Consider the following 25,313-nt stretch of genomic DNA (forward strand, 5'->3'; position numbering starts at 1 on the left):
CATTTTTATATTATATGTTGATTACACTAATTAAGGCAAGCAGAAGATGTTTCATACTGAAAAAAAAAACAAAACAAAAAAAAAAAACTTTGACCTCCTTTTCCTAGATCTTTAAACTTTAAAATGGGTCAGTAATAAAGAGTCAAACACAATGAAACACAATAAGGTGCATTGTGATGCTCGTTGCTATTTTACACCCCAGCAACTTTGCACCCGTGCTGTTAAAATAGAGTCGCAGTTTAGGAATAATTCTACACTGATGGGTGTGGTGGTCTGGAAGTGAGGTGTGTTTTTATTTTTTTGGTGGCAAAAAGGTACAGGTGCGCCACTGACTCATTAAAACCCTGACAACAGTCAACAGGCAGCCATCCAATCCTATCGTAGCCATGCAGAAGCTCTGTGGATGCAAATACAGATTTTAACTCAACAATAAACATAGTAAAGAAGTAAAGAATAAAATAACATTGCTGTTCCCTTAAATGAGCTGCTGGTGTATCTTCACAGCGTGAACATGCAGATCAGTATCCTCTGCTGAGACGCACAAAAGTGCTGCGCTGTTAAGATACGAACACACCAAAATCAGAGCTCATCTGCCTCTTAAAGGGAATGACAACACGCACACTGCGCAAGGCATATTTTCACTTCACTATATTTCCCATAATCCCTCACTGTCTTTAACCCTGGTGTTTATAACCCACCAACCAGAAACCGTTCTCCTGTTCATCATCTCCTGAGTGCTGATTATTGTCACCTGTTTCTCACCAGTTTCTCATTTATTAAACTTAGTATTTGTAACTAAGTAGCTTTGCAAAGTATTGTCAACATTTCCCTGTTCCATACTGAGTGTTGTTCATTTATTTGTTTGTTATTGTCTGTCCATTTCTGTTTTTTTATTGTCTTTTTTATTGCATAGAACATACAACAACAATATGTAGCAGGTAAAGTGTTAAATTCGTTTCTTGATAAATCACATTTATAAAGAGTATGACCCTACTGACTCCTCCTTTCTTTATTTCAGTGTCAGAAAATGACAGAAATGTGGCAAAATGTGAAGGATGGTTTTTATTTCCGCAAAACAACAAAACCAATAACCCATCCAAATTCACATTATCTCATCATATTTATATATTTATGAACACACAGTTGTGGAGTGGACTGAAAGTTTTTCGCACTTCTGACTGAAGTTCTCTGCGTGTCTTAATCTCATTTTAAATACGCAGATTAAAAAGTCATGGCGATCGATTTGGAGAACTTTACTGGAGGCAGGAATGGAAATATGAGAGAAGCCTGAGGGGAAATAGCTTTTTCCTGAACTATATTTCTCACTGAGATGGAGATACTGTTCACGTCTGGCACATGACCGCTGTGTTATCTTATACCTTATAATAATATATATCCAGTATATGGTATATGCATGTGTCAAATTATCGCCTCAGTGTCCAAATTCCCACCTTCCCACCTTCCCACCTGTTATATGTGTCACACATGATAGCTGACACTGTGGGATGGTGAGGACCAACAAGTGCCTCCTCCATGACTCCTCACGCAGCCAGTAAAAGCTCTGCTGTGGAGTGGAGCTCTAGTGGACTCTTGACCGTGAATGGCTGCAGCCTCGTGGAATTAGATACACTGTAAAAAACATTAACCAGTGTTTTACATTTAAAACGTTAGTCATCAGGCTGATTTAAAAATGAGACTATTCACCAGTTCCTGTATGATATGATTAAACATATAATTAGCAATTCCTAAGATGAGTATTTCTTTTCTATTTAAAACAGTAGTATCCTTATGTTGGGAGGGGACAGAATATTTGGTAACACCTATATACAGTGGCGTGAAAACGTATTTGCCCCCTATAGATTTATTTTATTTGTGCTTTTATCTCATACTGATATTTTTCAGATTATCAAACAAACTTTAATATCAGACAAAGATAACCTGATTAAATATAAAAGGAAAACAAAAACAGCTGCAATCAAGTTTTACTGATAACTGGCAACAAGTCTTTCATATCTCTGTGGAGGAATTTAGTTCCAATCTTCTTTACAGAAATATTTAATTCAGACACATTGGATTATTTTCCAGCAAAAAAACGTCCTGTTTAAGATCATCCACAACATCTCAATCAATCAGACTTTAACTAGACCACTCTTCCCAAACCTTTATTTAGTTTTTTTTTAAATCCATTCAGATGTGGACTTTTGTGTTCGTGTGCTTTGGGTCATTGTCCTGCTGCAGAACACAAGTACTCCTGAGCTTGAGGTCGGATATTCTCCTTCAGGATTGTCTGGTAAACAGCGGAATTCCTGCTTCCATCTATAACAGCAAGTTATCCAGCAGCCCCAGACCATCACACTACCACCACCATGTTACGTTACCTGAGGCTTTAAGTGAGACCTGCAGTTCTTTAAATGTTGTTCTGGGTTCTTTCAGGATCTCCTGGATGAGTAGTTCATGCCCTTTTGGAGTAATTCGGTTGGCCGGTCACTCCTGGGAAGGTTCACCAGTGTTCCATGTTTTCTCCATTAGTGAATAATAGCTCTTACTGTGGTTCTCTGGAGTCTCAAAGCTTTAGAAATGACTTTATAGCCTTTTCCAGACTGACTTTTCTCATCTGTTTTTGAGTTTCTTCAGACCAGGGTATAATGATGTGCTGATTTCTGAGATGTTTTATCTGCTTCATGTTGTCAGACAGGTTCTATTTAAGTGATTTCTTGATTCTACAGGTCTGGCAGTAATCAGGCCTGGTTGTGGTTAGTAGTGAAATTTAACCCAGCTTCCAATAAGTGTGATTAATCAAGGCTAGATTAGTTTGGATAGTTTTTTTTTTCTTTAATAAATGAAATCATCATTTAAAAAGTCCTTTTTATATTTACTCAGCTTATTTTTTATATTTTGATATAAAAGTTTGTTTGATAAACTGAAAAATGTAAGTATGATAAAAATGCAAAAAACACTTTTTCACACCACTGTAGGGCCTTCACAACACATTCATTACCACTCAATAATGCATTAATAAAGCAATAGTTTATAAAATATTAATATTTGAATATAACATATAAATATAAATATAAAAAATATAAATAAAATATAAGAAATATGAATATTTTAGGCTGGTACCTGCAACATCATATAATTCAGCCATAGTACAAAATAAATGAAACTATTGATACAGGGTTGCATAGTACAATAAACTAGCCCTGTATTACTATAATGACATGAATGAATGAATGAATGAATGAATGAATGAATGAATGAATGAAATATAAATATTAAAATGGTATCAACATGTTAATATTAAATAACTACATGCTGTGTTTATTGAATGCTCTGTGAAAGTTTCTGAGCAAACCTTACCCCTATTCAGAACCATCCAGAAATGGTATGTTTATTATTTAAAACAATGATAAAATAGCAAATAATAAATAATAATTAAATATATTGCTGTTTATATGTTTGCTTGCTCAATGTTAATTTTTTTTTAGCATTTTCAGATTATGTGTCTTGCATATTAATACATTATTACCAAGATCTAAACCCACCAGTAAAGATGCACATGTCTTCTAAGTTGTTTGTGATGCTGATGATGGTAAAATTAGTAAAATGAGTTTTGTTGTGTGTACTTTTCTTAAGATAAAAGTGTGATTTAATGCTTTGCATTATAGTGATTAACACTCCTAAACTGCATGGGATAGATTTTGCCAGGAGACCATTAGGAACCTCTACAACTCCATGCCTAGACATCTGGCGTGCTGGCATGTTACACATGCATTAAACCACACTACTTCTTTATTTGTAGCTTAATCATTACACACTCTTAAAACAATTGTGTTTCAGTCAGGAGAACTAATATTATTAAGTTGAGTGAACTTACCGGCCAGTACAACTCCATAAAATGAGTTCAGAGACCTTCAAACTGAAAACTTAAAAATGTTTGTTGAGTCAATAAAAAAAATGTGATTCGAACCAACTTGTGTCAGTGCCCTTTCCACAGTTTTGGTTCATAGAGATTTCCCACAATGCTCCTGGCAGCATATATTTGCATAGTGGGTGTGGCCTCTACCTTACTTACCTTACCATCTTTGGTAACCTTATCCTGGGCATGCATCAGTGTAATATATGTGTTGATTGCCAGGCCTCAGTGTTGTAGGCTATAAGAGCAAGTTACCTTTATTCTGTAAATTATTGTTGTGTGATCAAAACTGAGTTACGTTGAATAAACTTAACTGGTTTAAGTTATCATCTAGCTTTGACTTAATTAAGTTGAATAAACTCAAAATTGTTTGTATTTCCAACTTAACTGAGTCAAAGCAAAACGATGACTTGACTGAGTTAAGTTGAGCCAATGAAGGGCCCTTTTTAGCAATCTATAGGCGAGCTGTCAACCGCGCATCATGCAGCTTGATTTAGGGCGTGTCAGTGTGTCGTTGCTATGGTAGCGACGCGGGAAAAGTATTTGTTGCACAGCTCGAAATGCACAAAAGGCATGTATTAATTCTCTTAATTATTCATGGTTGTGTATTGGGCGTTATGTAAAATAATAAGCTCTGACTTTGGTGTATAGCTATTTTAAAGGCGCAATACTACTGCATATCTCAGCAGGGGAAACTGACTTGCTTGCATGTAAAAAAAAAAGACTGTTGGCAGGGTGTAAGATAGCGATGAGCCTCACAGTGCACCGTACGCAGTATAAGTGATGCTTTACTGTGCTTGATAATTAAATTTTGACATATATATAAAATATATTAGCATGTCTGAATGATTCTGAATATGTGGAAGGTTTGCTCAGAAACTATTACAGGGCATTCAAGAAAAAACACAGCGTGGACATTTTCAAACAGAATCATATATACATATATACAGTATATATAGCTGCGGTGTAGTGCCAGGAATAACGTGGCCTCCACACCTACACACACACACCTTATACAACATACCGCTCGCATTAACACAGCAGCATGCATATGCATGAGATCCTGCTGCACTTAAAACAAAGCCAATCAATCCACAGACTCGGAAGGTGGGGGTTAAACAGTGAAAACGTTCAATAGTGCAGTTTCACACTGCAGATAAACAGAGTATATATGATTTTTTTCTTACCCACTGAGGAATACGTTTCCAGGATCAATATAAAAGTTCTGCATGAGTTAAAGCTTCCTCAAGTTTGATCTGTAACCCTTACATGTCAAAGCGATCAATCACAGGCGATTACAAATCTATAGAGCATAATCTCATATGGATAATTGTGAGAATAAGTGTAGAAATCCTGCTGAAAGTGCAGATTCTGAACTGTGCTGTGTGTGTAAATAGAAAAGCAGATAATTCGTATTGACTTTAACTTGATTTAGAGTTACTGTTATATGTGTGTTTGTTGTCTTTGAACCATTAAAACAAATCCAATCTGAATGAAATCTGATCGTACAGAATGTGAATCGAATCATAATGTGGTTAATTTAGTGATTAAGTATGTAAATTATTGTGTAATAACCCAGCTAGTATGCTCCTGTGGGTCTCACATACATGGAACATGTGCTAGGTGGGTTTCAGGTGGGCATGTGCTCTCAGTGGGTTACAACATGTATGTATTGTGACTGTTACCTAGTCAGGCCTCCCACATGGGCCCCATCATTACAGCTCAACTTAATATCATGAATCTCATATATCTGTATATATATATATATATATATATATATATATATATATATATATATATATATATATATATATATATATATATATATATATACCAGTACATATATCTGTCTTTTCTTCCATCTGTCTGTCCATCTATCATCTGTCTGTCTATTTGTCTAACTGTCTATCTGTCTGTCTATGGTGGGTGTCTGTCTATCTATTTGTTTAACTGTTTATCAGTCTGTCTGTCTGTCTGTCTATTGGTCTAACTGCTTATCTGTCTATCTGTCTGTCTAAGGTGGGTGTCCTTATATCTGTCTGTCTGTCTGTCCGTCTGTCTATTTGTCTAACTGCTTTTCTGTCTATTTGTCCGTCTGCCTGTCTGTCTAAGATATGTGTTTATCTATCTATCTATCTATCTATCTATCTATCTATCTATCTATCTGTCTGTCTGTCTGTCTGTCTGTCTGTCTGTCTGTCTGTCTGTCTGTCTGTCTGTCTGTCTTTCTGTCTTTTTAACAGCTTATCTGTCTAACTGTTTATCTGTCTACCTGTCTACCTATCTGTCTGTCTGTCTAAGCTGGGTGTTTATCTGTTTGACTGTCTGTCTGTCTATTGTCTAACTGCTTATCTGTCTATATGTCTGTCTGTCTGTCTGTCTAAGGTGGGTGTTTATCTATCTGTTTATCTATATATCTGTCTGTCTGTCTGTCTGTCTGTGTGTCAGGTGTGTCAGGTCTTATTTCTCAATACCCACTCACAGTGCAGATTAATTTAAGGGCTTGTCAGTGTGTCTTTGCTATCATAACGACGGGAAAAGTACACTGTGCACAGCTTAAAACACACAAAGTGCATGTTAATTCTCTTGAGCGTGTTTTTGGGCGTAACGTGAAATAACCCATTCAGGGTCTCAATTGCCATTCCCTTTAACCCATTTCAACCCATCGGTCACAATTGTGACCAAAAAAAGTTTTTTAATTATTAGCCTCTAAAAATGTTACTGGTTAATTTCCCAATACTCTATAAGGAAATATTGAAATATTACAATGTTTCAATTAAATGTGGACAGTATCAAATGTTTTGAGTAAATTGTCACATGACCAGAGCTGTTTACTTCCTGGTTGCATCTTGAGAAGAGGATGGCTGCCTCAAAGCTCCCAAATAAAAGGCTGGTAAAGTATGTTAAAATAAACATAGAAACAAATATTTTTGTACACATGCTCTCGAAGTTGTTTAGTTATGATATATGCATTCGTAATTAGTCAAATGTCTTTGGTGTGTTTGCAGAATGAGTAAACATGTAAACAGTCACAATTGTGACCGGTGGGATAGAATGTTGTATCCAGATGCACACATACTAAATATACAAACAAATTTCTTGTTGCATCTTACCTATATATATTTTTATTTTAGGATGACTAATTTTAGGCATGCAACGTTGCTATCATACCTCAAAATGAGAAAGATGCTATTATAAGTGATTGTGATAGTGATGGGTCAGATATGGACTACCATATCTGGTTACTTTATTTTCTAAGTTACTGTAATACAATGTCTGACTGATTGTTGAACAGAATCAAGCACTTCGCTCAGGTGCCTACCTCGTTACTGTATACCTGCCTATTATCAATTTTTTGTTAAATTAGGGAATAACGGTGTTCAGTAAGGAGTAATCGGTAACTAATTACTGTTATCGTTTTCAACACCCCGTTACTGCACGTTACTTTAGACGCTCAATTAACTTTATTTTTTTAACTTTGCGCATACAGACAAATATGCAAGTGTGTGTGTGTGTGTGTGCGTTGTGTGTGTGAGTTACAAGGGAGGGGAGGATGAGATAACCGCCTAAGCAATGATTGTTGTCTTTGCTGTTGTGCACTCTGTTTATCTGGCTTATGAAACACACTCTGAGAAGGTGGGGGCTGGGAGGTGGGGGGGGGGGAGGGGGGGGGTATGGTTACGGAGGCAAGTAACAAAAGTAACCCAGTAGTTACTTTTACTGGCAACTAGTTACTTTTATAGTGGAGTAACTCAGTTAGTAAATCAGTTTCCTTTTCGGAGAAGTAACTACTAACTATAACTAATTACTTTTTCAAAGTAACGTGCCCAACACTGGTTACTAATAGTATACACAACAGTTTACATCATTCCTGAAGTTTTGAATGAAGTATTTGACTGTAATTTACATTTAGTTGTAAATGTTGTACTAAAATATTATACCAACATTAAAAGATTTGCAGTAAAGTACAATTTAAAATGTTTACAAATAAATGTTTCAATACATGTTACACTAAAGTGATGCTGTTGCAATTTGTATTTGAAATAATTAAACAAGGTTAACATATTTTGAACATATTTTGCCACGGGTCTTAGTGTTCCTATGGTGTGGAAAGTCCCAAGTTCCTGATCAAGTATTCTCTTTCAGTGATTGCTGTCAGAAGGCCCTTATTTCAACAAAAAAACTATTTGAGCAACCTTTCATTGAGAATACGCATATCATCCCACCGGTCACAATTGTGACTGGTAATAAAACACACTTTTTCATCTACTTTTCTCATTTTTTTGGAGGAAATAATTCTTGATTATTTCAAAGGGTTACTAATAACACATGATTTGCATATTTGCATGTGTGGGAAAAATTTGGGCATAAATGGGTTAAGAGCCAGGTGCCCTCTGACTTTGGAAGATTACTATTTAAATGGCGCAGCTACCTGTACCTGAGTACGCTTTTCAGTGCACTCACTCTATTATTAGTCCAGGTGGTTTAGTGTTTCTAGTATGGTGATCTGAGTTTCATGTCTGCTCATTGTAACTTTCTGTTCTGTTCTTTTTTCTTCTTTTTTTGTTGTTTCAGTTCTGTCAGCTTGTTTACCTTGCTTGTGTTTTGTATTTTGCACCTGCTTGTGTTTGTTTTCAGTTTCTTCTTTGTTTCTGGCTTCATTTTAAATAAAGGGATTTATTTGAACGTACTCCCACCTACACATCCTTCCTCAAAACTGTGACACATTTCAAATGGTTAAAAAGATGACTTTTAAACACACCTGTCAGCTCTTAAAACCATCAAGAACTGAGGCTTAATTAACAGCATTATAAAAGCAGCTACTTATGTATAACCTCATAAATGAACATTAACCCTTAATCTCATTTCTGCAGTAGCACACGTGGTTGTCATGTACGCGGTTTCATCTATTAATCCCTCTATTAATAACGTAACGCCTCACTGAAGCTAATGCAATGATGTGACATGTAACAAGCATGGTAATTAAACCATTTATTTTGAACATATTAAAAACTAATTTTGAGCAAGAAAAAAAACACAAAAATATATGTACAGTACAAGTCAAAAGTTTGGACACAACTTCTCATTAAATCTATCTATCTATCTATCTATCTATCTATCTATCTATCTATCTATCTATCTATCTATCTATCTATCTATCTATCTATCTATCTGTCTGTCTGTCTGTCTGTCTGTCTGTCTGTCTGTCTGTCTGTCTGTCTGCCTCTGTGTCTGTCTCTCTCTCTGTCTCTCTGCCTCTCTGCCTGTCTGTCTGTCTGGCTGTCTACCTGTCTGCCTCTCTGTCTATCTGTCTGTCTGTCTGTCTGTCTGCCTCTCTGTCTGTCTGTCTGTCTGTCTGCCTCTCTGTGTGTCTGTCTGTCTGCCTCTCTGTCTGTCTGTCTGTCTGTCTGCCTCTCTGTCTGTCTGTCTGTCTGTCTGCCTCTCTGACTGTCTGTCTGCCTCTCTGTCTGTCTGTCTGTCTGTCTGCCTCTCTCTCTGTCTTTCTGCCCGCCCATCTGTCTGTCTGGCTGGCTGTCTGCCTCTCTGTCTGTCTGTCTGTCTACCTCTCTGTCTGTCTGTCTGTCTGTCTGCCTCTCTGTCTGCCTGTCTGTCTGTCTGTCTGTCTGTCTGTCTGCCTCTCTGTCTGTCTGTCTGTCTGTCTGTCTGCCTCTCTGTCTGTCTGTCTGTCTGTCTGTCTGTCTGCCTCTCTGTCTGTCTGTCTACCTCTCTGTCTGTCTGTCTGTCTGTCTGTCTGCCTCTCTGTCTGCCTGTCTGTCTGTCTGTCTGCCTCTCTGTCTGTCTGTCTGTCTGTCTGCCTCTCTGTCTGTCTGTCTGCCTCTCTGTCTGTGAGTTAAAAAGGAACTCTGGTAAAGTGTTAAATGTTGAACTATTTGAACGTGTTGATTTAACTCTAAAAAGTGTGGAGTTATATAAACCCGGGGGAAGAGCTGAAATCATCTCTGAGGGAGTTAATTCAACACTTGACTTTTTGCTGTGTATGCAGGTGGTTTTAATGTAATGGCTGTTCGGTGTATATTGCTAGAACCGCATATCTAAATCCTGCTAGACCTTCCTTACCTTCGTATGTGATGTGGAAGCCGGGTTTGTTTTGGGAGTAGTCGCTGTGGAACAGGAAGCTGGTCTCGTGGGTGGTGCTGAAGAAGGACTCGGGCACCACGGAGCCGCTGAACCTGTCAATCACCGAGCCGCTTTCTGGAGTCCCGCTCCGAACCTCCAGGTAATCGTGCACCGCCTCCGTGGTGAAGTTCAGGAACTGCAGGTGGATCCCTGCAGGCAAAACCAATGAAGATGTCAGAACAATGAGTAATAGTGTACGGGCTAAAGTGTCAAAAACAAACCAAGGTCTTGTTAAAGTCACTGTAACAATAATAATACACTGTATTTTTTTTTCTTGATACAACTGAAAACATTATTTCCAAGACAATATGACAGAAGAAAAAATATTTTGTCCTTTAGAATATATATATATATATATATATATATATATATATATATATATATATATATATATATATATATATATATATAATATAATCTTAATCAATATTTTACATGATCAATATGTTATCCAGTTTTACTTTATGATCTATGGTTAATTCTTCTCGTGCATCTCAAAAAAATTGAATATCATTGAAAAGTAACTTCATTTCAGTAATTTAGATCAAAATGTGATTGTCTATTTTGTGTTTATTTCTTATATTGTGTATGTTTATTTCTTTTATTACTGATGATTATGGCATACAGCCAACGAAAACCCAAAAGTTAAAATAATAGTCCTGTTGGAAAATGAAATCCACATCTCCATAAAAGTAGCATGAAGCATTGAAGTGCTGTAAGATTTTGTGGGAAAACACTGCACTGACTTTAGACTTGATAATAAAACACAGTGGATCAACACCAGCAGATGACTAGGTATGGTGTGCGCACTACTTTATATAGTTTTTATTTTACTTGCACATTTTTACTAAGTAGTTATCTTGTGTGTCCTGATTAAAATACTGAAAGGCATAGGCTGCTCTGAGTGTCAGGTGGTTTTTAGTATCTACATGTATCCTAGAGGTGTGATTATTGATTATCAAGATAAATAACTTTGCCTGATGCTGTTTCTCCATGTATTTTATTAAAGTAATAATTAATAATCCATGTAATGAACTATCATAATCAATATTCTTATGCTTTCAACTTATACACACTCTAGTTCAGAGGTATTTAATTAAAGTTCAGTTTGGTCCAGTTAAAGAAAATTTTATCAGGCTAAGGTCCGGACCATCGCCAATGTTAACTTGTGTTGTAATTCAGTGTTTTATTCTGTTTACTGAAGAAGCCTATAGTAGTCAGTGTTTTATCAACAACTGGAAGTAACACAGCTCGGTTACATTACTGTTAATATGTTTTATAAATGTAGTATTTTAATGTTTTTTTCTGGTGCGCACCATCTGTATAAGCTTTTCTCGTTTTATTCTCCTGTGTGGCTCCGCACTCTCACATCTGCACAGATCTGATTGGCTGAGGAAAGCGTTTGGAGATCTTACAGCACATGTGATTGGTCTGTGAGTTTACTGTGCTGTAAAACACGTAAACCATAAAGACAATAAACGTTCCGCCTCTTTAAATGAACACGGGCAGAATTAACTCCTTCTGGGTCCTGTCCAGGTCCGGATCTGGACCACGGTCTGCCTATTAGTGACCATTACTGTAGTTTAACCATTTTTGAAAAGATATCTTAGGTGTGAATATATTTAAAGTCTATACGTTCAAAAATAAGTTAAAAAAAAAACAGGCGCTTGGTAAAATTTTGACCAAAACATGATCAGTTCCAGTAAAATATAACAATTCTACTTCCTTTTGTATTTCTTCTGGAGTAAAAGAGATCAGGGCATGTGTCTGTCTGATATAATTACTGTGTTATAAGACCTGAAAGAAGAACTGAAAACAAAAACAGAGAAAAAACACACCAAAACAGCCTAGAGTTCAAAGGGTTAATCACATCCTGGCTCCAATTAGCTCTCAGAAAAGTCATTAGCCTAGGGGTTCACATAGTTTTTCCACTCTGCACTGTAAATCTAAACATGGTGTGTTCAATAAAACCATGTGAACATATAATGTGTTTGTGTGGTATTAGTTTAAGCAGACTGTGTTTGTCTATTGCTGTGACGTAAATGAAGAGCACGACACATATTTAATGACCAATTTATGCAGAAAGAATATGTAAAGAATATAAAAAACAGCATAATTTCGATAGACGATTTTCAGAAACTGACCAAAGCCGACCGGGAGCTTAACGGTCCAATTGCAGTCGAGGCCGCTGGGGTAGTTTCCAGGGAACCCGGGGCTCAGGATGACGCCGTTCATGTCAGATAGAGACCCTCCGCACTCGGCTGCAGTAAAACACACAATAGCACAATAGCAACAGAGTTACTCGCCCACCTGCACACTCTCCGGCACTTAACACCTGCAGATCACACAAGATATCCCCGGCTTAATATCCCCCCACCTTACTGCATCCCACCGCAGCTTAATTTCCAGTCCACGTTCAGCGCTAATAAAACAGCGCGTCTCATCAAAGTGTAAAGCTCATGACTCTGTTTCCGGGAATATTCACATTATGTGGAAGTGAATTCATTTGCACACATAATGCAAAACTCATTGTGTTCCTTGACTATATAAACAGCCGGGTAATGATGTTTAATAATGCGCAATTGAAATGGGCCAAAAATCTAATTTAGAGGAGTCTGCTGCCTTCATTTTGAGGGTCACGGAGAAACGGAGCTCTCTGTTACATTACGTCTTAATGAATTTTCAGATGAATGCCAGCAGAACTTCTTCCTGCACTCGTGAGGCTCATTTTAAAATGGCTCGGCTACAGTAAAACAGGGGCGGACTGCAGTTTACTGCCTCACTTCACAGACTGTGTAGTATCCCTCACTGCTGAAATACCAATGATGTTTCTTATTTAGAGATTTATCTTGACAAATTTAGCACAGATGGACTAATAGACCACATTTACACCTGGAATTAACATGCATAATTGGTGATCTGATCAGAGGTGGCCAGCACAAAGTACTGTACTGAGAGTTCCACGAATATATATTGCGATCTGATTGCTTAAACCAGGGGTGTCCAAACTTTTTTTGTTGGGGGCCAGAAGGAGAAATATATTTGAAGTCACGGGCCACAGACTCTGTAATAAAACAAATAATGAAATATACCACTTTAAATTATACTTTTTTTCCTGCTTATTTTATTTAAACACCATTTTACTTGACTAAATGCGCACTCTCTCTGCTTTTAGACTCTTTGGCCAGTTTTTCTGCACTAGAAATGCGCACTCTCTCCGCTTTTAGACTCTTTGGCCAGTTTTTCTGCACTAGAAATGCGCACTCTCTCCGCTTTTAGACTCTTTGGCTAGTTTTTCTGCGCTAGAAATGCGCACTCTCTCCGCTTTTAGACTCTTTGGCCAGTTTTCTGCACTAGAAATGCGCACTCTCTCTGCTTTTAGACTCTTTGCCCCGTTTTTCTGCGCTAGAAATGAGCACTCTCTTCGCTTTTAGACTCTTTGGCTAGTTTTTCTGCGCTAGAAATGCGCACTCTCTCCGCTTTTAGACTCTTTGGCCAGTTTTCTGCACTAGAAATGCGCACTCTCTCCGCTTTTAGACTCTTTGCCCCGTTTTTCTGCGCTAGAAATGAGCACTCTCTTCGCTTTTAGACTCTTTTGCCCCGTTTTTCTGCGCTAGAAATGTGCACTCTCTTCGCTTTTAGACTCTTTGCCCCGTTTTTCGGTGCTAGAAATGCGCACTCTCTCCGCTTTTAGACTCTTTGGCCCGTTTTACTGCGCTAGAAATGCACTCTCTCTCCGCTTTTAGACTCTTTGCCCCGTTTTTCTGCGCTAGAAATGCGCACTCTCTCCGCTTTTATACTCTTTTGCCCAGTTTTTCTGCGCTAGAAATGCGCACTCTCTCCGCTTTTAGACTCTTTTGCCCCGTTTTTCTGCGCTAGAAATGCGCACTCTCTCCGCTTTTAGACTCTTTTGCCCAGATTTCCTGCGCTAGAAATGCGCACTCTCTCTGCTTTTAGACTCTTTTGCCCCGTTTTTCTGTGCTAGAAATGCGCACTCTCTCCGCTTTTAGACTCTTTGCCCCGTTTTTCGGTGCTAGCACTGCTTTATCTGATCTACTCACTGTACCAGCAGCACAACACACACTACCAACACCTCATACACCACCACCACCATGCTAATCATTGCTAATCACTGCAGTGCTGAGAATAAATTACCCACCACCCAAATAACAATAATAATAGCTGTTCTCTGGTGGTTTTCTCTACTGTAAGGTTCTGGGTATTAAAGAACAGGAGAATAATAAAGTATACAGAGAAACAGATACAGAACTACAGTCTTTAATCATAGTAGAACTATAAGCTAGCTTTAAAGTGGAGCTAAAAAAATGGACACTAAGTGTATAAATATATATAAATACATACTTTATATAGACAGTATTTCCAGATGGAGCAGAATCTCTAAAGACACGTTTATAAATGTGTAATAAATCAGACGGATCTCTGTTTTTCAGGGCGCATCCTTTCTTTCCTGTGGATTCTGAGTATTGAAGAAGAGGGTGAAGGAAAGAAGGAGGACAATAATTAAGTATACAGAGAAACAGATACAGAACTACAGTATGTAATTATAGTAGAACTGCTTCTAGAAGTGCTTCTATGAGCTAGCTTTAGAGTGGAGCTAAAAAAAAGCAGACAACGAGTGTATATATATACAGTAAATAAACATATACTTTATATAGACGGTATTCCCAGATGTGTCTGTGAATTTATTTGTGGGTTTTAGTAACAAGGGCCTAACGAATGGCCACTTGGACCGGCCGTGTCCATTGGCTGTACTTTAGAGCTGCTAAATTGAGTTGTCGATAGAGCACATTGAACTGTCCATTTAAACTAGAGGAACACGGATCAATTTGCCTTTCACGGCCACGTCTGGGCCTGGAGCAGCGAGGAAACAAACAGAAAGAAAACAGCTTTGGGCGAGAAGCTGTTGTACATTTCAAGCCGGCTCAATTTCCAGTGAATCAGCGGATTACACGGAGCGGCGTCTCCGGAGACACGTTTATAAATTAGTAATAAATCAGACGGATCTCTGTTTTTCGGGGCGAATCCTTCAGGAGGCTTAGCGTTAACGTGTCATCTCGCTTGGACTGCCTTTCTTCGCCGATGGCAGATGGAACTGTACTGAGTCAGAAATTAACAATAGTGGGCGCGCTGCGAAAAAGACGGTAGAACCCTGAAAAAGTGACTGTGAGGCTAATTGATTCGAGCACAAAAGAGAATGTTAAAATCACTATCCGTGCAAGATGCCTTTCTGCAGACGGCGGTGTCCAATGAATAGCATCTCAAAGAGAACATGTTCTAGCCCGTAGAAATGACCCCACTGGTAATATAGCTCTGTGGAGAGCGGCTGGCACTTCTCGCCGGGTTTTAGACACCCGTAATGAAAAAGAGAAAAAAAGAAAAAGCGAAAGTAAGCGAACCGAAAACAAATGAGACAGAAACATGGTGAAATGTTATTGCTGTCAGATCAGCCCGAAGCCTGAAGTTGCTATATCACACTGAGGTATTGAGCAGACTCAAACGCAGCAGAGACGCTGCTGGTGAATAAAAGACCAAAGAAAACGTCCTGCTGGAGATTTTTACATACCCAGACAGAGAGGTGCTGGGTAGTTCCATCTTCTGACAGGTCCCGGCATGCATGTTATATACGCGCTGCCCTGCAAGACGAGAAAGAAAAAAGAAGAAATGGGTTTTCTAGGAGAGTTATGGAAACATATCATAGTCAAAAAGCAATGGGAACAGGTTTTCAAAGCCATTCTGGAACAGTGAACTCTTAAATATTGAGGACTTTAAGGGAATTGAGGGAACTGCCATAGAAGAAGACCCACTATTTTCACTATAAAAAAAAAGCCTGATACAAAAACCTTGCATTAACTTCTTTTTAACATTCACACATCTAGATTTTTTTTATGGAAAAGCGGTTCTTTTCTGGTAGCCCTTGTAACACACCTTTAGCACCTCAAAGTTTTTAATTTGGCTCAACTGATGATGCAAACGATGCAAAAACTGATTACAGATCCTCAACTCAGTTTGATCAAAAATTCTCCTAACTCTGGGCGATTATGGCCTAAAAAGTAATCTCGAATATAATCAAAACTACAAACAAAATCTAACCACAGATGACAAAGAAATGGTTCAAAAGTAGGTTTACCTGTATAAACAATTTACAAGTTTCTGACTGACAATTTAAGCAATAAATGCACTAAACGAGTCACAGAAGAGACTTTGAAAAAGAGATTATTATTGACTTTCACAATTAATCACAGATCCTCACAGGAGAGCGATGGCGCTGCAGTTTGTAGAAGCGGTAATTTATTTTTAGCTAAATATATACGCTTCACCCCACCGGGGGTTTGTGTCAGAAGTGCTGAAACAGAGCTGAAACTTTTTTCAGTACGAGCTTTTTTCAGTCCTCCAGCGCTAGCGCTAAGTCTGTGGGAGGCAGCGGTAACCAGGTAAGATGGATAACCACTTCAGAAATCAGTAGCGTTTTCGGATATTTCAGATTAAAAAGGGGGCGTGGCCACCATGACCTGGCAGTAAGGAGGCACCCGGCAGACACAGACACTGGGATTGCGTGAACTCAAATCCTTTCTTTCTTCAGAGCCCACTTATGCAGTGAAATAAAGCAGGGCTAAATAGAAACACCTGAGCACAGCTCACATGGTGTTTATTCATACTAAAGACCACAACTGTACATTTTATAATGTATGAAAAAATGATGGAATGAGAATTTTAAAAAGTTAAGTTTCAGGTACACCACGTTTTGACTGTCACGTATTTGGGTTTTGTCTTTTGAACTTAAAGATGAATGTTTGTTCAACTCAGTATACATACAATATAGTTTTAAAAACATTTTATATTACCTCAAATTATTTAAGTAGACTTAACTTATTAGGCTTTACAGTGTAGACTGCATCTAAAAGATATAATTAAAGTAGTACGAAAAGCTTGGGTACTTGGGTTGGAAACACTATGCATTTCTGTTCAGATGCAAATGTAATTGCTCTGCGACAAAACAGCATATTTTCTTTAGTAATTACCTCAGCAATATTATTTTTTTATTTCATTTTTTAATGTTTAAAACAATGTTTAGTTAAAGGCACTGTTCCCCTAGAAGCAGCATCACCGTGTCTTACTCTGGAAGTCACAGCCCGCAGGTTGAAAACTGCTGTTCTGAGGCGCCACTCCAAAAAGCCTTTGTGGCACTTTTGTTTTTAAGACGTTAGATTACCCAGGCAGGGGGTCGTTTTTCGCTCGCAGTGCTTGTTGTGAGGGTTAGAATGACAAGAGCCCGAGAGTTTGAACAGCCGCTTAATGAAACACACAAGAATAGCAAACTGCCGCTCAGGACGCGAGCGGCGGCCTCCGCGCTGACAGAGACAAATTGGGTTTTGCGAGTTTAATTTCACACCATCAGTCAAGTGCCAATTATGTAGGGTGCATGACAGCAACACGTTCCAAAAATGTGTCCAAACAGTTGCTGGCTAAGAGCTTCTGCTTCCTCGTATTATTAGAGGCCAGACCTGAGCTAGAATCCTGGCACTGGAGCTACAGCGGAGGAAAAGATCAAACATCCAGATACACAGTGTTCCCCATTAGCGCAAACACAGTCAGTCAATCAGCCAGGACAGCGCCGGCTTCTGAAGTGTGGATTATTTATTTTTACACTGGAGGAGCTACAAGGCTAGTGTAGCTAACAAACTATGAAACAAAGAGGCCACGAATTAGCATTGTGCTAACTAATAATGAGCTAATAACATGCTTACCCTGCGTTCACCATTGAAAACGACAACACGACAGCAAATGGTTTATCACGCGGTGAAGCGACATTCTAACCCTTTATTCTAGCCCTTTATTTTTACCAGAGACTGTAAAAAAAGATGGACGCCGTGGCTCCGTTCCTATTCATTCAATGAAAATGAAGCCAAAATCTTCCTCCATGTTGGCGATCCTGAAACCCGAGTCTGTAGAGCGCAGTAGAGACCAGAGGAGGGAGAAAGACTGTGGAGAGACATCCTACTCATTTAAATAACCCCGCCCCTGAGGGCTGCCTCGAGGTCAAAGGCTGCAGAGCGGGGCGGAGCGGAGCTGACGGTCTGTTATTGGTCCCGCCCATAACCAGCCCTTCTACCATAACCACACCTTTTTTGAATAGAGCTGAATAACGTTTTAAAAACGAATTCTGTGAGGATATAAAAATTTTACAATATAAGCAGAGGTTACACTAACTGTTGCATTTAAATAAAGGAGGTAGAATTACAGTATATTAGAAAAAAACGCTAACAATTTCTGGGTATTTAAATTTTTCCAAAACTTATCCAGGCCTGGAAGTTGCTATTTTCACATTTTATTCCATGACTTTTTCAGGTTTTTCATGAGCATACGAACCCTACTCTAAGAGTAAGCATCATTTTTTGAGGTGCTAAGTCTATATTGGCTGTATGCTAAACTTACTATTCACAATTTATATTCAATTTATAATCGAATCTATATTTTATTTAATTAAATAAAAATGTAGACTAAACATAGATACATTTTATAACCTGAAATATAAATTAAAAGTAGAATTATTACTCAAAGCAATTGATATGATAAAAAATAAAACATCTATAAAATTATTTAATTTGAATTTCGGTTAGAAGTTTTAATTCTGATATTTACAAAACTGTGAGGCAATGAGTTACCTCAAATTATTTAAGTAAATTATACTTATTATGGTCAGTAACTCCAGACTCTTGTAGTTATGTGTCATTGTCCGTCCCCTGAAGGTTAGCCCGAATCCAGAATGTGACAACAGTAAAAGATAAAAAGGGTAAACAGGGACTATTTCATAAGAAAGTCCTACTGTTTTTTAGTCCTGGCCCACCTTGACTGCAGAGTTTGGATTAATACACTCTTTTATTTGATGTATAAAAATCAGCTGAGCGAACCACCGACGTTACTTTGAAACCTGCTGGAGGACAAAGAGTAAAAACTAAAAAGCCTGGACTCATCACGGCTCAGAGGAAAGAGTAAACACGCTGTGTTTCTGTGTTCAACAGTGGAATAGGATCTAACAGGGGACAGAACCCCCATTTCTTCTGTTTGCCTGCCGTGAAGAGGAGCGCCAGCACAGGTACACAATCTCAGAGCTGAGAAACATCCTGGATAAACAGAATTGATCTGTCTGACTCTTTCCCTTCTCTCTTTTAAAAACACCCTTGAAGTAACCCTGATTTTAAAGAGCTGTGTATTTGATTTTCTCTGATAGAGGGAGTTGCTTTTTTTTTTTTTTTTTACACAACAGCTGTTCCCGATCGCTTATCCTGATGAATAATAATAATATTAAACACACTGGAATGATTGGAACAGTCCTTTAGGTAACACTGCAGTTATGCATCTATACCCATACAGGCAAACTACAAAAAAAAAAATTGAGTTGGTAAGACATTAATGTTGAACTGATTCCAGTCTGGCTGCTCAGACGGAGATTGAGATTGATTAGGATGTGGCTGTTTAGATTAAGGTCTGAGATTATTTTTATCTGGCTGTTCAGATTAAGATTGAGATTGAGGTCTGAGATTATTTAAATCTGGCTGTTCAGATTGAGATTCATTCGGATGTGGCTGTTCAGACTATAGTCTGAGATTATTTTAATCTGGCTGTTCAGATTGAGGTAACTGATTTCGATCTGGCTGTTCAGACTGAGGCAACTGATTCCATTCAGGCATTTCAGATAGAGGCAACTGATTCCGATCAGGCATTTCAGATTGAGGCAATTGATTCCGATCTGGCTATTCAGACTGAGGCAACTGATTCCGATCTAGCTGTTCAAATTAAGGAAACTGATTCCGATCTAGTTGTTCAGTTTGAGGCAACTGATTCCGATCTAGCTGTTCAAATTGAGGCAACTGATTCCGATCTAGCTGTTCAGACTGAGGCAATTGATTCTGATATGGCTGTTAAGACTGTCAATTGATTCCGATCTGGCTGTTCAGACTGTCAATTGATTCCGATCTGTCTGTTTAAAATGGGGTTAACTGCTTCCAATCTGGCTGTTTAAACTGATGCTAACTGAATCTGATTTGGCTTTTCAGACAGATTGAAAGATTTCAACCTGGCTCTTTAGACTAAGGTAAACTATGTCTAGTTTGGCTTTACAGACTTAGACAGACTCATTCTGATCTGACTGTTCAGATTGAGGTCAACTAATTTAGAATTGGAAATTCCAAATGAAGTCGATTGATTTTCATCTGGCAGTTTAGACTGTGGATGACCGATTCCGATCGGGCTGTTCAGGCTGAGACCAACGGATTCTGATCTGCCTGTTCAGACTCATATTGACTCAATCTGATCTGGCTGTTCAGACTGTGGTTGAGTGATTCAAGTCTGGTCGTTCAGATTGAGGCAACTGATTCTGATCTTGCTGTTCAGAATTCAAATGACTCATTCTGATTTGGCTGTACAGACTGAGACTGATCCTGATCTGGGCGCTCAGAAAGTTAATGAACTTCAATCTGGCTGTTCAGACTGAGGATGACCAGTTCTGGTCTTGCTGTTTAAATTCAGGTCGAATAATTCTGATTGGTTCTGATTCAGATCTTGTCTGTTTAGGTGGCCTTTTGTTGTGAGGAGAAAGAATGCCATTATCATTAGAACACATACACTGTTGTTTAAAAACTGAATATTTGCAGTATGTACAATGTGTTTTGGCAGTTATACGTTGCAGCATATTGTTAAATGTTTAAAAGATAAAAGAGTTGATTTTAGAGAACTTTGTAAAAGTTTACTCGTTTTCTCTTTCTCTTGTACGAACATGTTGAAATGCTATTTTCTTTGGTCTTGATTTAATCACACAGCTTTAAAAAGTCATCTAAAAGTAACAGCATTAATCAGATTACACTATTTTATTACAGTAATCTTATTTACTCTGCTGATTAGCTACATTATCCTTGTGGTAATTAGCCTGGAATATAAGTCCTCATAAGCCTTGATATAAACATTGGAGACCTACCGAATACACTTGTATGTTTGGTGACATTTGAAAGAAAGGTGGTGAAACAAATGACAGATAACTCACCTTCAGAGTGTAGCCTTGGTCACACTGGAAGGAAACCACGTCTCCGACCACGTAGCGGTCCCCTATTTTCATACCGTTGCTGGGGGTCTGTGGCTCCGGGCAGGAATCCAAACCTATTGCTTAGGACACAGGAAACTCTCTTCAATTGTCAGTAATGAGTGCTGAAATCCACAAGGTACAGGTGACTATACAGTGGCATGAAGTAGTTTGGGCACCCGATAATTTTTTATGATTCCAGTTTTATATACTATATATATATTAGATGAACACAGTGATATTTGAGAAGTTAAATTAAGTTTATATTTAAGATTTACAGAAAGTGTGCAATAAATTCTTTAAACTAAATTAGGCAGGTGCATAAATTTGGGAACCTTACTAGAAAATGTACATTAATATTTAGTAGATCCTCCTGTCACACCTTAGCCAATGCCTGTCCTGTGTTTTTCCCTCTTTTAGCTTTCTGTGCTCCTGCCCTCGTTTCCTATATTGTGTTCCCAGCCATGTGCTTTTTTGAGCACATGGCATTGTTGTTTTGTTATGGTCTTGTCTCTGCCTTAGCCCCGCCTTGTCATCTGTAACCCCTCCTGTCTCATTTGTAACTCCGCCCCCCTCATTACCTCCACAGGTGTCCCTAGTGTGTGCCTGTGTACAAATACCCCATGTGCTCCTTTGTTATGTGTCGTGCTTTTTGTTTGACCCTGTCCTGCGTGTTTGCTATTTTGGTCTACAGTTCTGGTTTTATTCTTTGCTTCTCAAGACCTAGTTTATCTTTTGTTTTATAGTCTTTAAGTGTTTATTTTCTTTGGCTCAGTTTTTGGTTTGTTTTTTTGATATGTCTAAAAAAAATTTGACTTGCAATTACATCCTGCCTCTTCCTCTGCAATACACCTCCTTTTGCAGAAATAACAGCCTCTAAACTCTTCCTATAGTTTCCAATGAGAGTCTGGTTGAAGCTTCTGGTTGAAGGTATTTTGGATCATTCTTCTTTACAAAACAATAAATCTCCAGTTCAGTCAGGTTTTATTCAGGTTTCTGATCATGAACAGCTGCTTTAAATCACACCACAGATTTTCAATAATATTCAGGTTTTGGGGACTGAGATGATCTACGATGATCATTCCAGAACGTTGTACTTCTGTGTTCCTCTGCATGAATGATTTAGAAAAGTGTGAGCAGAGTTTAGTGTTTTGTGTATAGGGTCATTGTCTTGTTGAAGTATCCAGCCCTGGCGCTTCAACCTCAACTTTAATTTCAGTTATATTCAGAAAAATCATGAAAGTTATTAGCGTTGCTTAAACCTTTTCATACCATTACATTACATTACATTACATTACATTACATTTGGCAGACGCTTTTGTCCAAAGCGACTTACAATAGTCAAGTACAATGTAAAATAAGTTTAAAGGTAAAAGGATAGGGATAAAAGGAGGTCAAAGGGGAATAATAGGATAGAGGAGTGAAGGAGAGGAAGAGGGAAATGGGGTTAGAAGTAGTTAGTATGTTAGAGGTGTTAGGAGAGTAAGTGCTCTTTGAAGAGCTCTGTCTTCAGGAGTTTATTAAAGATAGTGAGAGATTCTCCTGATCTGGTAGTGGAGGGTAGTTTGTTCCACCATTGGGGAACTCTCATACCACTGTATATACATAATTTTAACTTGATTTTTCTTTATAATATGGGTAAGACAGAAACAGCGAACTCTTAAATACTGTTGTAGAAAGTCACGGTTGGGGGGACAGTTTTAAATGTGGTTTTAATAACCAAGCGTCTTTCCTGACATATTAAACTATTGTTCTTGTTCTTGTTAAAAAAGGCCAGTCTTGTGTACAAAAAAGCATTGATTAAAGGGCATCTGATAGACGCTCATGCTGAAAGGTCATGCATTGTATTTCTTTGTACTGATGTCAGGGCTTATCAGCACTCAAACCTCATTAGGTGTTTAAACCACAATTGTGTCAAATTTGACCCTCATACAGTACAGACCAAAAGTTTGGACACACCTTCTCTTTTTCAATGCGTTTTTTTTTTTTATTGTCATGATTATTTAGATTGTAGATTCTCACTGAAGCATCAAAACTATGAATGAACACATGTGGAGTTTTATGTACTTAATATAAAAAATGAGCTGAACCTCCACAGTCACCGGACCTGAACCCAATCCAGATGGTTTGGGGTGAGCTGGAGCTTCACAGAGTGAAGAAGGCAAAGAGCCAACCAGTGCTACTAAACACCTCTGGGAACTCCTTCCTTCAGAACTGTTGGAAAACTTTTCATTTCAGGTAACTCTACCTCTTGAAGCTCATTAAGAGAATAATGCCAAGAGTGTGCAAAGCAGTAATCAGAGCAAAGAGTGGCTATTTTGAAGAAAATAGGATATAAAATTATTATTTTTAGTTTTTTTTTTACCTCTTTTTTATTAAGTACATAAAACTCCACATGTGTTCATTCATAGTTTTGATGCTTTCAGTGAGAATCTACAATGTAAATAGTCATGAAAATAAAGAAAACACATTTAAAAAGAGAAGGTGTGTCCAAACTTTTGGCCTGTACTGTATATAAACTACTTATAATCATTTATCACTGACCACTAAAGCAGTCAAAAGTTTGGACACACCTCTTCTTCACCTGTTTTTTTTTTTTACATTGTAAATTTAATATTGAAGACATTAAAGCTATAAAGGAACACATGCAGAATTATTTAGTTACACAAACCAGAATATGGCTTATACTTTAGATTACTATAATTAGCACATTTAGCTTTGCGAACAGACGTCTTGAAGGAGTTCCTGGAGGTGCTGAACTATATTTGCTGATTTTCCTTCACGCTGTGAGTCAGGGGATTGTGGAGCATGAAAACTTTCTCTTTTACTGTGTACTACGTAATTCCATATGTGTCCCTTAATTGTTTTCGTGACTTTAATACTAATCTACAGTGTAGAAAATAAATTAAATAAAGAAAAACATTGAATGAGAGGATGTGCCCTTTAGACTTTAGACTTGTACTGTATATAATGAATATGTGATTATATGCCTAATATCTAAATGTATTGGCTTTACAATAAGTATCATAAATAATAGTACTTACAACAGTAATAAAGATGGTATTAAATGGTTAATTAATGTCTCAACTAATTTGTGTTATTTAGTGTCAATTATTAATTAGTTGAGACAATCAGTCATATGCACTGTTAATTATTGTGCTATTATTCTAAAGTGTTGCCAATTTATTTGCTTTAGAAATCTATAAAAAATCTGAACAGTTAGAGAGTTAGATGTGGGTAGTAGAAGTGAGCTCTGTCCATACCGGTGTACTCCAGGTGAAATCCAGCTCCAGAAACGCTCATGTCCGTCTGGAAGGTGAGGTACAGGTTGTTGGAGGTGCTGTTGAGTAGGGGTGGAATAGTGATCCCTGCAGAACAAAATATTAAGCATGGTAAATAATATGATTCTTGATATAATTGCTATAATTCTACACATTCAGTTGCTAGACATTACATTCCGGCTGAAAAAATCGGCTCAAAAATATACTCTGTTATATTGGAAAAGATCATGTTTATTTTTGGTCTGATAATCAGTTTGAACTGGAATCTGGAACTGGTTTTTAATTGAAAGTTTGGTACCACTGTAAAATAAGACTACCTTTATAAAGGGTTTATAAATGGTTTACAATTAGTTTATTAATGGTCACTAATTAGGTTGTAAATGCCTTAAAAATCATTAATAATCAGTTATGTGGCTCTGGGTCCACTATTTGGCAAACAACAGGTCTACATACATTTCTACGTATGTGTTATAACTGATTATTAATGATTTTTAAGGCATTTACAACCTAATTAGTAACCATTAATAAACTAAACCATTTATAAACCTTTTATAAAGGTAGTCTTATTTTAAAGTGGTACCGAAAGTTTTATAGGTAACAGTTGCAGAAGTGTAGTGGCAGACAGATTTACTATCCCTTTTAAATCCCGCCCACATCTACCGTAGCCCGCCCACATCCACCCTAGAAAGTCCACATCCACCCAGGCCCGCCCACATGTACCCCACCCACATCTATTTCACCTTACACACAACCATCTCTTCCCACCCAACCACCACACATATTCATATACACACAAAACAGACATACAGTTGCAAGAAAAAGTATGTGTACCCTTTGGGATTAAATGTGTTCTGATCTCCATCTAAAACACAACAATGGACAAACA

The 25,313-nt window shown here is 37.9% G+C and overlaps 1 protein-coding gene across 2 annotated transcripts in view; it reads right to left on the reverse strand.

Moving 5' to 3' along the window:
* Positions 1–25,313, reverse strand: part of csmd3a (CUB and Sushi multiple domains 3a) — a 777,572-nt gene that overhangs the window by 227,093 nt on the left and 525,166 nt on the right. For both annotated transcript variants that reach the window (XM_049467549.1, XM_049467548.1), the window contains exons 37-41: positions 24,410–24,514; positions 21,111–21,229; positions 15,636–15,705; positions 12,196–12,312; positions 9,992–10,201 (exon numbers count right to left, since the gene is read on the reverse strand). In XM_049467549.1, the coding sequence (XP_049323506.1) occupies positions 9,992–10,201; positions 12,196–12,312; positions 15,636–15,705; positions 21,111–21,229; positions 24,410–24,514 (621 nt within the window). The remainder of the gene's footprint in view (positions 1–9,991; positions 10,202–12,195; positions 12,313–15,635; positions 15,706–21,110; positions 21,230–24,409; positions 24,515–25,313) is intronic.

Source organism: Astyanax mexicanus, chromosome 1 (genome assembly GCF_023375975.1).
Source record: "Astyanax mexicanus isolate ESR-SI-001 chromosome 1, AstMex3_surface, whole genome shotgun sequence".
NCBI lineage: Eukaryota > Metazoa > Chordata > Actinopteri > Characiformes > Acestrorhamphidae > Astyanax > Astyanax mexicanus.